General features: G+C 34.3%; 1 protein-coding gene across 2 annotated transcripts in view; it reads left to right on the forward strand.

The window, feature by feature from the left end:
- Window positions 1–18,536, forward strand: part of AFG1L (AFG1 like ATPase) — a 196,036-nt gene that overhangs the window by 78,593 nt on the left and 98,907 nt on the right. For both annotated transcript variants that reach the window (XM_044924365.2, XM_025294689.3), the window contains one exon: window positions 12,066–12,124. In XM_044924365.2, the coding sequence (XP_044780300.1) occupies window positions 12,066–12,124 (59 nt within the window). The remainder of the gene's footprint in view (window positions 1–12,065; window positions 12,125–18,536) is intronic.

Genomic DNA, 18,536 nt, shown 5'->3' on the forward strand with positions numbered 1-18,536 from the left:
CTGTGGGATTTATAATGTATGTAGATAGAATGCAAATGACACATAGTACAAAGTGGGGTGTTTAGATGGACTTATATGGATGCAAGGTTTCTACATTTTTGTGTGTGAAGTGGTATGATATTAATTTTAAGGGTGAAAAGTTAAGGATACTGGTAAGCTTGGAAATATTGCAGGTTTGATCCTCAGTTCAGTTCAGTTGCTCAGTCGTGTCCGACTCTTTACGACTCCATGGACTGCAGCACACCAAGCTTCCCTGTCCATCACCAACTCCTGGAGTTTACTCAGACTCATGTCCATTGAGTTGGTGATGCCATCCAACCATCTCATCCTCTGTCATCCCCTTCTCCTCCTGCCCCCAATCCCTCCCAGCATCAGGGTCTTTTCCAGTGAGTCAGTTCTTTGCATCAGGTGGCCAAAGTATTGGACTTTCAGCATCAGTCCTTCCAATGAATATTCAGGACTGATTTCCTTTAGGATGGACTAGTTGGATCTCCTTGCAGTCCAAGGGACTCTCAAGAGTCTTCTCCAGCACTACAATTCAAAAGCATCAATTCTTCAGTGCTCAGCTTTCTTTATAGTCCAACTCTCGCATCCATACATGACTAATAGAAAAGCCATAGCCTTGACTAGATGGACCTTTGTTGGCAAAGTAATGTCTCTGCTTTTTAATATGCTATCTAGGTTTATCATAGCTTTTCTTCCAAGGAGCAAGCATCTTTTAATTTCATGGCTGCAGTCACCATCTGCAGTGATTTTGGAGCCCCCCACAAATGTCTGTCACTGTTTCCATTGTTTCCCCATCTATTTGCCATGAAGTGATGGGACCAGATGCCATCTTCTTTGTTTTCTGAATGTTGAGCTTTAAGCCAACTTTTTCACTCTCCTCTTTAACTTTCATCAAGAGACTCTTTAGTTCTTCTTTGCTTTCTGCCATAAGGGTGGTATCATCTGCATATCTGAGGTTATTGATATTTCTCCCGGCAATCTTGATTCCAGCTTGTGCTTCATCCAGCCCAGCATTTCTCATGATGTACTCTGCATATAAGTTAAATAAGCAGGGTGACAAATTACAGCCTTGACATACTCCTTTCCTGATTTGGAACCAGTCAGTTGTTTCATATCCAGTCCTAACTGTTGCTTCTTGACCTGCATATAGATTTCTCAGGAGGCAGTTCAGGTGGTCTGGTATTCCATCTCTTGAAGAATTTTCCACAGTTGTGATCCACCCAGTCAAAGGCTTTGGCATAGTCAGTAAAACAGAAGTAGATGTTTTCTTGGAACTCTCTTGCTTTTTCGATGATCCAGCGGATGTTGGCAGTTTGTCTCTGGTTCGTCTGCCTTTTCTAAATGCAGCTTGAACATCTGGAATTTCATGGTTTGGTTCTAGACCACTGCAATAAAGCGAGTACTGCAATAAAGTGAAGAACATAATTTTTTTGACTTCCTAGTGCATCTGAAGATTTTTTTATACTACTGTAGTCTATAAAATGTGTAATAGCATTATGTCTAAAAAACAACATATACACCTTAATTTAAAAATATTTTATTGCCAAGAAATGCAAATCATTATCTGAACCTTTAGTGAGTTGGTATCTTTTTATAATAGTAATGTAACCAAACCCAGATTTGATTGCTTGCTGCTCATAAGCCAATAATTTGAGAAGCAAGTGTCAGTAGAAAAGAAAGGTGCTTTAATCATAAAAGGCAGCAATCTGGGCAGAAGGTAGATTCATGTCCAGAAACCAACTCCAAAGATTCTGCTCAGCCATGACAGTTTTTAAAGGGAAAAATGGGGTGGGGGAAAGAATCTCAGTGAATCATTGAAGTAGGATGTTGGGTTCTGCATCATTCTCCATTGAGTGCAGACTGGCTGACTCTTCAGATGTTATCTTGCCTTCATGATCTACCTGCGGGATTGCTAAAGAGGCTGTTGGGGGTAGAGAGCTAGTAATTTTGTAACTGCTTGGTTCTTCTTTCTTTCTTTTTATATAGGAAAAGAATCAACAGATTTGACAAGGCATGGTACAGCATTCAAGAGAGCTTAAATCAGGAGTTAGTTTCATTTGCTTAGTAACCTCATTCCTATAATTAGACTCTTAATTATAGAGGGGAGCAGAAATTGACAAGCAGGAAAGGGGCAAAAGAGTTTACTTTCAGTAACATAAAAGGTCACTAACTGTAGATCACCATAACAAATATAATAATAAGGGAAAAGTTTGAAATATTGTGAAAATTACAAAAATATGACATAGAGACATGAAGTGGACAAATGCTGTTGGAAATATGGTGCTGATAGACTTGCTCAACACAGGGTTGCCACAAACTTTCAATTTGAAAAAAATGCAGTATCTGCAAAGCTCAATACAGCAAAGCAGTATAAAATGAGGTTTATATGTTGTTATCCCTAGAACAATAAGAAAAATAAAATAAAGGCTAGCTGACAAAAAGTAATTTTAAGATGTATTCAAATAATTTTTAAAAAGGCAAGAAAAGAACAGATGAAGAAAAAGCAGAAGAGACAAAAAGAAAACAATAATTAAATAATAGCCCTAAATATTAAATGCTAAATGGTCTTGAGAAAGAAGAACAGAGCTGGAGGAATCAACCTTCCTGACTTCAAACTATACTACAAAGCTTCAGTCATTAAGACAATATGATACTGGCACAAAAACAGAAATATAGACCAATGGAAAACGTAGAAAGCTTGGAGATAAATCCATGCACCTGTGGGCACTTTATCTTTGACAAAGGAGGCAAAAATACACAATAGAGAAAAGACAGTCTCTCAATAAGCAGTGCTGGGAAAACTGGTCATGTATGTGTAAAAGAATGAAATTAGAACACTTCCTAACACTGTACATAAAAGTAAAGTCAAAACGGATTAAAGACCTAAATGTAAGGCCAGGAACTATAAAACTCTTAGAAGAAAGCATAGGCAGAACACTGACATAAATCACAGCAAGATCCTTTATGACCCATATCCTAGAGTAATGGAAAGTGAAATGAAAGTGAAGTCGCTCAGTCGTGTCTGACTCTTTGCGACCCCATGGACTGTAGCCTACCAGGCTTCTCCACTCATGGGATTCTCCAGGCAAGAATACTGAAGTAGGGTACCATTTCCTTCTCCAGGGGATCTTCTTGACCCAGGGATCGAACCCCGGTCTCCCGCATTGGAGGCAGACGCTTTAACCTCTGAGCCACCAGGGAAGCCCCAGAGTAATGGAAATTAAAACAAAAATAAACAAATGGGGTCTAATTAAACTTAAGAGATTTTACACAATGAAGGAAACTAAGCAAGGTAAAAAGACAACCTTCAGAATGGGAAAAAGTAATAGCAAATGAAACAACTGATAAAGGGTTAATCTCCAAAATATACAAGCATCTCATGCAGCTCAATACCAGAAAACAACCCCATCAAAAAATAGGTGGAAGACCTAAACAGACGTTTCTCCAAAGAAGACATACAGATAGCTAATAAACACATGAAAAGATGCTTAACGTTGCTCATTATCAGAGAGATGCAAATCAAAACTACAATGAGGTATCACCTCATACCAGTCAGAATGGCCATTATCAAACAATCTACAAAGAATATGTGCTGGAGAGGGTGTGGAGAAGAGGGACTATGCTTGTATTGTTAGTGGGAATGCAAATTGAAAGCACCAGTATGGAGATTCCTTAAAAAACTAGGAATAAAACTACTGTATGACCCAGCTGTACTACTACTGGGCATATACCCTGAGAAAACCATAATTGAAAAAGACACAAGTACCCCAAGGTTGATTGCAGCACTATTACAATAGCTAGGACATGGAAGCAATCTAGATGTCCATTGACAGATGAATGATTAAAGAAGTTGTGGTGCATATACACAATAGAATACTACTTAGCTGTAAAAAGGAAGGCATTTGAGTCAGTTCAAATCAGGTGGATGAACCCATAGCCTATCATACAGAGTGAAGTAAGTCAGAAAGAAAGACAAATATTGTATATTAATGTATATATATATGGAATCTAGAAAGATAGTACTGATAATCCTACCTGCAGGACAGCAAAGGAGACGCAGACATAAAGAACAGATTTTTGAACACAGTAGGGAAGGAGAGGGTGGGATGATTTGAGAGAGTAGCATTGAAACATATACATTATCATATGTAAAATAGATAGCTAGTGGGAATTTGCTATATGTCACAGGAGACCCAAAGCCAGGGCTTTATGACAACCTCAGTTCAGTTCAGTTGCTCAGTCGTGTCCAACTCTTTGTGACCCCATGGACTGCAGCATGTGAGGTTTCCCTGCCCATCACCAACTCCCGGAGCTTGGTCAAATTCATGTCTATCGAGTTGGTGATGCCATCCAACCATCTCATCCTCTGTTGTCCCCTTCTCTTCCTGTTTTCTATCTTCCTCAGAATCAGGGTCTTTTCAAATGAGTCAGTTCTTTGCATCAGGTGGCCAAAGTATTGGAGCTTCAGCTTCAGCATCAGTCCTTTCAATGAATGTTTAGGACTGATTTCCTTTACAATTGACTGATTGGATCTCCTTGCAGTCCAAGGGACTCTCAAGAGTCTTCTCCAACACCATGCAAAAGCATCAATTCTTCAGCGCTCAGCCTTCTTTATGGTCCAACTCTCACATCCATACACAACTACTGGGCTTCCCAGGTGGTATTAGTGGTAAAAAACCCACCTGCCAACGCACGAGACATAAGAGATGTGGGTTTGATTCCACATCTTGAGATGCAGGTTCAATCCCTGGGTCAGGAAGATCCTCTGGAGGAAGGCACAGCAACCCACTCCACTATTCTTGCCTTGAGAATCTCATGGACAGAGGAGTCTGGTAGGCTACAGTCCATAGGGTTGGACGGAGTCTGAAGAGACTTAGCACTCACACATACTTCAGACTCTGAAGACAACCTTTAGGGCTAAAGTGAAAGCTGCTGGCTGAGCCTCAGCCTGTCACAGTTGATAATGAAATAGATGGTTTTAAAAGTTAACCGAAGAGTCAAGGTCTTTGCCACTAGTTTTTGCCTGACGCTTTGGGGTCGTCTTTGTGTACAGGGATTCCCCAAAGTACCTAAGGTTTGTTTTCTCATTGAAGACTCCAGTCATGATATTTCCATTCATTGATTCTGTGTATAAAATGAAACTCTGGTGTGAAAAACTACTTCATTGGTGTTTGACCTACTGCAGTAAATATATAAGTGTATGGATGGTAGTATTTTTGTAATCAAGATTTTATGTAACATTTTGTTGTTTGTCTTTCATTGTTTTTTTTTTTTAAAAAGGATCCTGTGGAGCTTTTTCCTTGGACCCTGGTTATCACTGTTATAGGAAATTGCAGCATTTAAAATGTCATAGGATATTTAAAATGGGGGCTGGCAGTTATTATTTGAATAAAAAGATGGATTCAATTTATAGGACTATTCATAGAATTGATGGATAGGATTTCATCTTCCTGACTTCTCTAAAGCAGTTTTCATTCAAAATATTAGCCAAGGATACATGTGGTAAATTATCATAAACAACAATAAATGTGTAGATGACCCTAACTTTTCTTTCAGATTTTTAAATCTGTGTGTTGCTAAACACATTATTGACACTAGCAATGAGAAGGAATGAGCACATAACAACATGGATAAATTTTAGAAAGGTTAGAATGAGTTAAAGCAGCAGCAGTATACAAAGGAATGTATACTCTATAACTTCATTTTTATGGAGTTTTATGTAAGGTTTTATGGTTTGCTTTGGAGATTTTAGTATATATGCTTAACTTATCACAGTCTACCGTCAAGTGATATTAGACTGTTTCAGGTATAGTATAAGAACTTACCGTAGTATATACCCATTTTTCTTCTTCCAAACTTTGTGCCATTGTTTCCATACACTTCACTTCCATGTTATAAATCCCACAGTATATTGCTATTATTTTAGCTTTAAATTATTACCTTTTAAAAGGATTTAGTTAATAATTTTAAAAGGCTCGTATTTGCCCAGAGTTGCCATTTCTGGTGCTGTTTACTCCTTTATGTGTTCCAGGGTTCCATCCAATATTATTTCTCTCCCTGAGGACTTCTTTAAACGATTTCTTATAGTTTTGGTGTTTAGGGAATAAATTCTTACAGCGTTTGTATGTCACAGAAAGTCCCTACTTAAGGAGATATTTTTGTACAGAGTAGAATCATATGTTGATAGATTTGTTTCTTTTCTTTTGACCTTTAAAAATGTTGCTCCACTGTGTTCTGGCTTGTGTTGTTTCAAGTGAGAAGTTACTATCATTCTAATCCTCCTGTATGTAATGTATCTCTTTTTTCTCTCTGTGCTTCCTTTGGCTATTTTCTATTGCTATGATCTAAAGCTCACTAATATTTTCTTCTGCAGTATCTAATCTGCTGTTATTCCCATCCAGCATATTTTTTGTCTCACATATTATAGTTTCCATTTTGAAAAATTCTTCGATTTAAAAAATATATATTTTCCATGTCTTTATTTGATATGCTTGCTCTTCTAGCTGCTTGAACACATAGAATATAGCAAAACTGCTTTAATGTTATTTTCTTCTAAATTTATTATCGGTGTCATTCCTTGGTCTGTTTCTGTTGACTGATTTTTTTCTTTTTGTTCTGGGCCATATTTTCCTCTTTCCCTGCATGCCCAGTAATTTTTGTTTTTTATTAGATGTCAAACAATATGAATTTTACTTGATTGGATATTGGATATTTTTATGTCCCTATATATGTTCTTGAGCTCTATTCTCTTTCTTACAAACAATTTGATTCTTTTAGCTATTGCTTTTAAATTTTGTATGGCAGGACTAGAGCATATTTAGTCTAGGACTAATTTTTCTTGCTACTGAGATAAATCCCTTCTCAATATTCTGCTCAGTACCCTGTAAATTTAGAAATTTTCCAGTCTGTCTAGTAGAGATAGGCACTATTCATAGCCATGTGTGCGCCCCAGTGATGGTTTCCTTGAGTACTTTCAAATGATTCTTCTCTTGGCTTTAGGTCTTCCTCACACATATATGCTGATCAGTACTCACCTGGGGACTCAGCTGGGACCCTCAGCAGGTCTTTAGCACTTTTTCACTGAGCAGCTCCCTTTTCTCTGGTACACTGACTGCCCTGTGAACTCTAGCTACTTTTTCTTCCCTAGAGTCTCACCCATCTCCTCAATTGGGGAATCGGAGCCAGGCTTTGCTTGGGTTCCCCCTCCTTGTGCACACATGCTTAAGTTTCCTGTTTTCCAGGCACAAAGTGCATACGTTTCCTATTCTCAGAGAGAACTGTCCCTTTTTTTCTGGTGTCCAGTGTTTATACTAAGCTGTGCTGACCAGAACTAGCATTATGGAATGCCACTCTTGAAGTCTTCCTGCAATAGTGTATTCAAGGAAAGCTTGTTAGAAAATGTGGATTTGAGCAGTAGATTGTATAGAAAAGAAAGGAAAGTCATGAGCTGGGCTCACTCTTGACTGAGCCTGGGAGCTGACATGAGCCTGGGATACCCATGCTTTCTTTCTGCTTTGTGGCACCCTGATTATTTTTCCAAGGTACTCTAGTCCCATTGTTACCTGCAAAGCTGCCTTTGAACCCAGATGAGATGAATAGTTCTCATTCTTTATGTTATGTTTATACCTTGTATCCTTTTATACCCTGTATCATGGTTATGATCTGTGGTTGTGTCTGTCAGCTGCAACAAGTCCAACTGGTTACGCTGTGGTTCTGAAAAAATCTATCAGTTTTAGCCTCATTAAAGATCTTCCTCTGAAATTTCTAGATATACTAATTACTAGCTGGAAATCAGCAAGTTATTTTAAAAAATCCTAGAGTCAGTTTCTTTGTCTGTAAAATGGAGGTAGAAATATTTGCTGTGTAAGAATATTAAGATTGTTGTTTGTGTGAAATGTCTAGCAAATTGCCTGACTCCTGCTAGGTATTCTGCAGATGCTAGTTCCTTCTTTTATTTATTTTTTGTCCTCAGCAATTATTTCAGTGCAAATAATAGGAATACATGAATGTACATTGAATTGATTATAAAATTGTAATATGCCGTCAAATGGACATATTTAATTCACTATAATATCTGCACATTTGGTATAATATTGTTTGAACTCCAGTTAGATTTTTTAAAAGAAGCCGAGTAGCTCTTCCTGCTTACATGGCCTAAAGATGCCATTTTGTTTTAATCTACACTAAAACAAGCATCTCCTGGAAGGGTAAACCAGATTGCTTCCATAGAGTCATATAAGTATTTTATGTTAATTTTTAGGAAAACTCCTTTTAATTACCTATCTTAAAAGTTTTTCTTACTCAAAAGCCCTATTTCTTATATAAATAGGTGTTATTCATCCTGGTCGTTTTGACAGTGGATTTTAAGGAAAAGATCTACATGTCTGTGGGCATCTCCAAAGTATTTATGTAGATCCTTGTAATTACTTTAAAAGTCCTCTTTGCATGTATTTCATCTGTAAGTATTATTACAGTTATTCACTGTGGAGAATGTAGAGGTCCTTATACCATTCTCAAAAACTGAATGTCCCATGATTCCAGTACTCTGTCTTATATGACCAAGTGCTCATTTAGCTCTGGTTAGTGATCATTTAAAAATTGTAGGCAAGAACTTCTGTTGAATTTTAAAATGCTATTTAGTAAATAATGACAAATGTTGATTTAAATATATTATAAAATCTTTATGTCTAAGAAAAATAATATTAAACAACTAAATATTAAAAATTCTGGTAGCTAAATAACATTTCAAAAGATGTATCTATTGTATTGATAATTAGCATAATATTTGAATTGCAAAAAACTCTTCAGTTTAACGAGTACAGTCCTTTTTCACTTAAGTGTCCTATAAAAACCTAAAGGTTTTCAAGCCAAATGAATTCTGTTTAGAATTTTGTTTAGAAAATACTTCCCAGATCATGAAATTTGAATTATATATCCTTTTAAAGGCTGATTTTTTAAAAGTTAAACCTTTAAAACTTAAATCTCACAGATTTAAAGGCATTATTATTGTACTTTAATTTTGCTCGGTGGAAATCTTTTAATCAAGAATATTACAAGTGGGCCTTTACATTTCTCATAGCCATTAACCTTCTGAACGGTGCATGCCTATTAAACTACATCTTGAATGAATGCATGCTAAGTTGCTTCAGTTGTGTCCCGACTCTTTGCGACCCCGTGGACTGTGGCCTGCCAGGGTCCTCTGTACATGGGATTTTCCAGGCAAGAATACTGGAGTGGGTTGCCTTGCCCTCCTCCAGAAACTACATCTTAGGGTGTGCCGTATATGTCCATTCAAAAAGATTTCGTGAGTAAGACCAAAAGCCAAAAAGTTACTTAACATAGATAAACTTTCATTAGTGTAATATTTTGGTTTTAATTCTGTAACATTTCATTTTTTTTTTTGATATTCACTAGTGTTGTGTATGTTTCTTTCCCTAATAAATTTTCAAAGAGCTTATTAAGTCATAACTGACATACAATAAATGGCACGTTTTTAAAGGATACAATAATAGTACAATAATTCGGGACTTCCCTGGTGGCTCAGACGGTAAAGCGTCTGTCTACAATGCAGGAGACCTGGGTTCGAGCCCTGGGTTGGGAAGATTCCCCTGGAGAAGGAAATGGCAATCCACTCCAGTACTCTTGCCTGGAAAATCCCATGGATTGAGGAGCCTGGTAGGATACAGTCTATGGGGTCGCAAAGAGTTGGACAGGACTGAGCGACTTCACTTTCACTTTCACTTTTAATACAATAATAGTGACATAGGTATACATCTATGAAATCACCACCACAATCAATATAATTAACGTTTCCATCACATCCCCAGTGTTCTTCCTCCCTTTTTTCATCTCTCCCTACCATCGCTGTCCCAGTCTGTCCCTTCTTGAGAAAACTGATTTGCTTTGTATTGCTATAGATGAGTCAGCTTTTTGTAGAGTTTTTATACATGGGATCACACATTCTGGTACTCTTTTTTTAAGGGGTGGAGGGTATTACTTCTTTTACTCTGTGTAATTATTTTAAGATCCATCTATTTTTTGGTATGCATAAATAGTTTGTCTTTTTTATTGCTGAGTACTATTTCACTATGCAGATGTGCCACAATTTGTCCATTCACCTAATGATGGCCATCTGGATTCCTTCCAGTTTTTGGCTGTTACAGATAAAGCTACAGTTTCTAGCTGTTATGATAGAGCTGCTTGTAAACATTGTGTGTGTTTAAAAATTATTTCATTTTTGATTTTTACTATTTACTGGCAGTCATGACCGTTGACTCTTTATCACATAGCAGTATTTTTATGCACATTCCCTAGCAACTTTATAATTAGGGAAGACTATGAAAACATCTTACTTTAAACCCATTTCCTACATTTTACCTATTTTACTCATTTGAGGTATTGATTATAGGAAAAAAAGATCTCATTTTGAATTTTGAGATCCTCACAGTCTGGCTAGTGTTATCTTACTTTTTGTAATATCACTAAATAAGAATTTTAAATGTAACTGAATTTAAAGCCTGTAGTCCTTAATTAACCAAAGAGCTTATGCAAATACTTTCTTCGCTATAATGATGTTATGATGAATATTTTTCTAAAGAGAATAAATGTTTTCTAATGACCATATTTTATTTCCAGAAGTAAGTGTGGCAGTTGAAATCTTAGTTATTAAATTTTCTTTAAACAAAAAAATATAGAAAGGAGCCTATAATGCAATACTTAAAAAGGAAAATTGAGACATTAACTTGTAATTTTTATCATTTGGAAGACTTTACTGTTATTTTTATACTTTTTTATTTTTTAAATCTTATTACTTTATAGAGTTGACTTTTAAAAGGAATGCTTTATTTATTTTGGCCGTGGCATGCAGCTTGTGGGATCTTAGTTCCCCTACCAGGGATTGAACTTGGGCCCTCGGCAGTGAGAGCACAGAGTCTTAACCACAGGACTGCCAGGGAATTTCCTAAAAGGAATGTTTAATATGCAATAAAATTTCAACCTTCTGAAAAAATATTCCAAGTCTCCATTTTTAACAAAAAGTATGCAGAGCTTAAAATTTGTTTCCTTATTCCTACTTACTGGTCCTTAATAATGTGTGTTTATGTGTGCGTATATGTGTATGAACATATACCATGGCACATATATAAAGCAACATTCTAAGACAGTAAAAACTACCTGTTTACGATATAGAACTATGTTAAATTTATAGTCTATTAAGAATGGAGTTTTAATCTTTAGGTAGTTTCTTTCTTTTTTCCTTCAATTTTGGCTGCACTGGGTCTTCATTGCAATGCACAGGCTCTTTGTGGCACACAGGCTTTTCTGTGGTCACAGCACGTGGGCTCAGAGTTATGGCATGCGGGTTCTCTAGTTGCAGTATGCAGGTTCTCTAGTTGTGGCACGCAGGCTTAGTTGCCCTGTGGTATGTGGAATCTTAGTTCCCCGACCAGGGATTGAACCTGCATACCCTGCATTGGAAGCCAGATTCTTAACCACTGGACCACCAAGGAAGTTGTTAGGTAGTTTCTTTTAAAGTAGAGTGTCCCTAATGTTATTTACTTTAATGACAAATATATAACTTTGACACAAATACATACACAGTTCTATCTACTGGTATGTTTTCTTAAAAGGCACTATATTACACAGTTTTCTGTACTGAGAACTTTTATTATGGGTGAGGTAAGGGGGATATAATTTGTTTCCTGATAGAATCTAGGTGTTCAAATATTAATAATTTTAAATAGATCATCTTTTTACGTTGAGTTATTGATTTAGGATCATTTGTGATATCGTCCAAATTTTTTGCTTGCATTTTATTATAGTTTAAAGCTAATTTGGTCGAAGGTCTTTTGATTTTCTTTCTATGATTGTTAATTTTTTCTATTTTTAAGAACATAATAAATTTTGTATAGTACCAGAATAGAGACGAATTTTGGTTATTTTTATTCTCCTTCACTTTTTTATTTTTTTCATCAGTAGAAAGCTTTATTTGCTAGGCTAAAATATAACCTAACATTATGATTTAGGCTAAGTGAAAAGCTAATACTAATTTTTTCTTTCAGATCTCTATAAAAATGGACTCCAAAGAGCTAATTTTGTCCCATTCATAGCTGTCCTGAAGGTAAGAAAAATCACTTACTTGTGTTTAGTGACTAATATCATATTGATTGGTAATCAAAGACGTTTACAGGATCACTATGGTCTTGCATTCAAGTAGAATTTATTTTGATATTTATAGTAATAGTTCAAGATACTAAAGAAGAAAGAAATCTTTTTTATATAGTATTCATCAATTTGTATGCAGGAAAAATTGCAAAATATGGTATAAATTATTGTCTAGCTGAAACATTTGATAGTTTGCATTTTATGAATTTTAATTTGAGGTTTGCTCATAAATATTATAGTGGAATGTTTGAACTTATACATTGGTTTCTGAAAAAATATTTAATGTTCCTTGTTTCCTTCCAGTTAATGGCCATTAACATGTTTTCCCAGCTATTGAAGTTTCTATTTTAGAGTAGCATTATTACAAAAATATTCTAATATATTTAAATGTGATTGCCATCAAGTTATCATGAAATTATGTCAAGTTGAGGCACATCGTTTAAATATTTGTGTTTATCACCACTGCATAGAGTTTAAAATAGTCTTCATTACAATATGATTAAGAATAAAATAGCCACTTTTTTCACTGTTAATTTTAATAATTTTTAATGTAATCATTCTACCAATATTTATTGGGAACCTACTATGTGCAAAAGTACTACATTAGGTATAATGGATAATATAATCATTAAGTAAGTTGTGTTTCTTGCAAGTCATTTATAATCTAGTTGGGTATATACTATGTACCCAAATACCTCTAACAAGCAGAATGTGATAAGTATCAGAAAGAAGCACATATGCCCAAATATAATTCCTGTAATTCTCAGGTACATTTTTCACCGTCCATAAAAGCATATCCAAAGAAAGGATAGAACTGTATTTTTTTTTAAAGACATAAAACTCAAAAATTCTTACCAAGAAGGAGGAGTAAAAACATTTATCTTCAAATATTCTGAAGATGTAGTCAGACAATCTTTTTGAAATATACTTCAGTGGGAGCTATTGTTAGTGCCAAACTTTATTCCCTGTGCTATCCAAACATCTGTTTCCTTGACCAGTTTTAGGCTCCCAGAGGATTTTAATTTCTCTGAGATATTTATAGATGTAGAAAAAAGTACTTTTTGAAGATTTATGCTGTTAATAATTTTTTCCCCTTTATATTCTTATTTTACATTTGAGGAGAAGGTAGATTTGCAGTATTTTCTCCACCTGGGAATCTAAAGTAATGTGGTGTATGTAGATACCAAAATATAAACAGGGAAGCTAAGAAAAATAGATGCTAAAAATAGTTTCTTCATGTAGCATAAAACACACAAAGTATAAAGAGAAGGCTCACAGAATGTGACAAAAGGTTCTCAGACATCTTTGTAGCTGTATATTTTTTTTAAACCCCAAACCTTAGTTTTTGTGATATTTTAATATATCATTGCTAATGGCAACAAAATTGGCCAGGTTGAATTTAATTCCTTCCCTTTCCTACCCTTAATTTTTTTTTCTTTTTGTTATTTGGAAACTCAGAGCCATATTTTTCCATAGATACAAAAATATAAATGGAATAACTATAAAAACAGAGGAAAAAGAAAGCAGTGATGGGAATGTCTTTCTCTCCCATGTTTAGAGGATTTGTTAAGTAAATTATAGTATAGTCACATGAGGGGAAATAGTATAGTTATTTAGAATGACATTTTCAAAAATTGTGTGATAATGTAGAATAATGCTCAAGGATAATATGAGTGGAAAAATACAACGTAAGTATATCTATTACTCTTCTTGGAAATAATATATATACATAGAAAATACTGAAAATAAATATCCCTAAATGTAAACAGAACTTTTTTCTGAATGATAAGATTATAGATGATTAAAATTATCTGTTTTAGACCTTTCAAAGATTTCTGGAATGATATTGAATTATTTTTATAATAAAAACTTTTTAGTGTAAGTAAATTTTTACCCACCCTTCCTAGAAAATCAGCAGACCTGAATAAGACTACCCATATTCAAAACTGAGAAATCAGCAGAAGGTAAAATGAATTGAACATGGGTTCCATGTAGAGACTCTTAAAAAAATGAAATGGCAGCAATAAGAAGGAAGTATCAGGAGTAGATGGGGGAGAGGTAGGCATGAACTAAACAAGTAAGAACACGTGAAAACTTGCTTTAGAAGAATTATCCCAGGAAATGGGAGATTTTTTCCAGTTAAAACTTTGCTATATTTTAAAAGAAACTAAAGTTATGGTACCAATGAAATAAGAAACCAGAGATGAAAAACTGTAAGATTAGATGAAAAATAAGCTGGCAGAGCTAAGGAAAGACTGAAGGCAGACCCATTAAAAAGTGAAAAGCATCTTACTAAAAGTAAGTCAATGAGTCAACACTACTGGAAATAAAACCAGTGATAAAGAGATCAGACTTATGAAAAGAAATCACACAAAATGAAGCCAAAATAGTCAGAAACTAAAAACTATTACAGCGAAGGTGTTAGTATGGAAACTAGACAACAGATCAAATATTCACATAGTTTGTATTTCTAAAAAAGAAAGCATAAAGATAAAATAGAAGAATAATGTGCTTTTCTGGTGTAAAACTAAACTTAAAGGATAGAGAATCCTACAGTTATATAGAAGAAGAACCAATGGGGAAAAAAATCAAGCTGGACTGAGACTTTTTCACCTAAAGTTGGTTCTGGAATAGTGTAGAATAGTTTTTACTAAATTGAAAAAGAATAGATGTACTCTTTTGTCAACTGCACTGTTATGAAAATCCAAGCCCAAAATGTGTATTTTTGGATATATGGTAATTCAAAAATTGCAATCCTCATGAAGCTTCCTGAACAAACTAAGATTTTGCCCAGTCAAAATTAATAAATTATTAATGGAGATATTATGGTAAGAATATATTGGTGGTGGTCACTCAATTTGATTAAATAGTGTCTTGGGTATTGTCTACAATCAGACAATAAGGGTTGTTTTTTTTTTTTTTCATTTCATGTATGAACTTCTGTAATTAAGCTAACTACAAAATGCAGAGTATAGAAAAAGAGAACTCAGCCCACACTAGCAGTTTGAGTAGAGGACGTGGCACATGTCAGGAGTATTTCCAAAGGGCAGGTTATGAAAAATTAGTTACCAGACAAAGCAGGAAAGGGCATTCAACTTAGAGGAAAAAGCACATGGGAAAAGCATGAGAATTATATAGATTAAAAATGTTGTGCTTAGTACTTAGCTCATTGAATTTTCATATAATAGTAACTACTGTTCTTCTGTTTACTTGAGGTTTGGGATTTTATTTAAAACTCAGATTCCCTTCACCCAAAATAAAAGCAGAGTATGTTTTGTATGTAAGTATAAAGAAAAAAACATTTTGGCAGTTAACATTTCCTTATTTATATAAAAAGATGGTTAATATTATGATTATTGTGCCTACTTGAAACTTCATATCACTTAATATTCTGATTTTGATGATTTATTCTTGAAGAATCTTTGTCTTGATTTTAATAAAACCTAGGTAATTCTTTTTAAGTATGTGAACAGATACAGTTGTGAAAGCATTTGTCGTTATCTACATAGCACCAGTTTATAAAATTAAATACATCTGTCTCAGTCTCTGCACTGCAGTATTTTAGAGTAGACGGATAATCTGTACCAGGGGTTAATAAACTACAGACAGTTGTCAAATCTCACTTGCGCCTGTTTTGGTAAATAAAGTTTTATTGAAAAGTTTAATGCGCGTTTCTTTATATGTTGTCTATTTCTGTTTTCCCACTGTCATTGCAGAGTTGTGTAATTGTGGCAGAGAAGTATGGTCTTTAAAGCCTGAAATGTTTACTCTCTGGCTTTTTAAAGAATTTCTTACCCCTAATCTATGCAATATACAAAGGACAGAGAGACAAACAACTGTTAAAAATAACACACTAAATAGCACTTGTTTTCTATAAACTTGCTTTATGTGGCGGAAAACGTGTCAGCATAGATTCATTAGTAGGTCTTGGAGAAGGTGACATTTTGAGAACTTGCTGGTTAAATGGTTGACTGAAGGGAGAATGCTTGATGAACTAAAGGCAAGAGAGTGGTCCAGCATCAGCTTCAAATAATTTGGTAACCTGAGAAATATCAGCTTTGTTAGAGTGTCTTCTGTTGTATACATTTAAAAAGAATAATGTCTTAATTTGAACATAATCTCACTGCATTGCATGCATTATTTGAAACTACTGAGGTTAAAAGAAAAAGGGGACCAATTGATATTTTGGTCCTAAGAAAGTTTCTTGGGTTAATTTCATCTAGACTATTATTGGCCTCCTTGATAAATGGATTGCCTGGCAAACACTGCTCTTCCCATTTGGTCAAATCTTGTACTGTATCATATTTTGGAGGATGTTTTCTGTTTGGGTTAAAAAAAATCTCTCTGTTCACTCCATCACTTACACCCACATCAACCATTTTGTTTGATAAATTCTGTAATGAGCCCTGAAAGAGATAAATGCTGTCATAATTTTTAGAGTTAAGAAAAATCTCCGTGTGAATTTCATTAACTTTCTTTTTATGATTTTCTTATTTCATTTAACAGTATGGACAAATCTAAAATAATTCCCCTTGGGAAATATTCTTATGCAATATAAAAATGTAGTGTTTTTGCCACACGGTAATAGATTCTATTGTCAATAATATAGCACTTTAACTCTCATTGATAGTAACATTTTAGAAAACTATTTCTTAAGTTTTTTATTTCTGTTTAAAATTAAGTGAGTTAGATGATTAATAGATTATTGAAATGATAACTGTAAGTTGATCAAAAATAACCAACAAGGGATTCGACAGTATAATTCTCTCTTTGATGAGTGTCAGATGAAGAAATTAGAAAAAAACAAGATACTAACATTAACACTTATAAATGTGAATTTTCCCTTTCCTGATGAAGAGTTGCCCCTTTGGAAAGCATCATAATCTGCTTTAGTTTAACATTTGTTGAGTTGAAATATGCAGTACATAAAAATACTTTGTAATCTAAGGTAGTAATAGTTTTGTTATTATTATGATTTTTATAATATTTGTTTAATGTTCAAGCAATGACTTCATTTCTTCTACTTGGTTGTTAATGTTTCTAAGCTGTTATGCATCCTTTATTTAAAACTTAAATTAATTTAGCTAGGTACTAGTGTTTGTGTTTTTGTTTCCTGAGGAATTTTTCCTGAGGGATTTTATACCTACTGTGAACTCTTTGAGGCTATTACCATGGTGTGATCTCTAGTTATAAACTAGCAAAATTGTGTATAACCCTTATATAAAGTGCTTCAGTGCTCAGCCTTTGTTCAGCCACCTGCATTAGGATTTATAGACTTGCTAAGTGTATGTTTGCGTTTTTTTTCCTGCCACAATTTTCATTTCATTGGTGAAATTGATTTGTCAGTTTGTTCATTACCACTTTCAATACTGGAGCTTTCACAGGGCTAAATAATCAGAATCAGCCTTTGAGGTCAGTGTCAGCCCCGCTGACCTCTACTGTGTTGTCACCTGAGTCAGCCTAGCAAGGATTAACCCTTTGTTAGTGTGATAATGTCTTTACTTATGAGTTGGCTTTTTAATACTTAAGATTGAAAGAAACAAAAAACAGAACAAAAGTAGTAAACTGAACTCCAAAAGTGAAAAGAGTTTTGGCTTTCCCCTACAAATCACTGAAGTATTCATTTGAATTTTAGTATTTAATATTTTAAGATATAAAAATTACTGTTTGACTTGTAAAATATTCCTATAATTGCCAAGTTTGAGGCAAATAAAGTACTTAAATTACCTGAGATATTTTTATAAACCTATTTTATATATATTTGAGGAAAAATATTTTTTAAAAATTGGCTTCAGTACAAGCACTAAGCTTTATATGTAGTAGTGTTTTGTGCTGTGTCCATGAAATTAATAAGTATCTAGAATAAAAATTGTTGTTAAAGGACTTAAAATGTAATTCTTGTCCATCTTCATACCAGAATGTATACCTTCTATTAGTCTGAGCCTACCTATGTAAACGTAACTTGGGGTGTATGCCTTTTAAAATATTATTTCCCATAAATATCTTATATAAAATGAGAATAATGATTTCCCATGAAGTATTTAAATATATATTTGTATCTGTATAATTATGTATAAAATATATATAACTACATATTTATATCAAACTGGAATATAGCAAGGTATTGCTTATATGTAAAACACGTACTGTTTAGGTCCTGAATTCTCTTCTCTTAGAATAATAAATAGTTATTTTTGGTTAAATTACAAGAAATCAATTTTTTGATGACGAAAATGGTTTAAGGGAAGTGTGTCTTAAATATGAATTAGTTGTTTCTTTGACTCATGAGACAAATTAGTTTAATTACATGTGGCAATTTTCTTGGCTAGTGATGTAATGTGAAATAAAATTCTCCCTTTCCCCTCCCT

The sequence above is a fragment of the Bubalus bubalis genome, chromosome 10, assembly GCF_019923935.1.
Source record: "Bubalus bubalis isolate 160015118507 breed Murrah chromosome 10, NDDB_SH_1, whole genome shotgun sequence".
Lineage (NCBI taxonomy): Eukaryota > Metazoa > Chordata > Mammalia > Artiodactyla > Bovidae > Bubalus > Bubalus bubalis.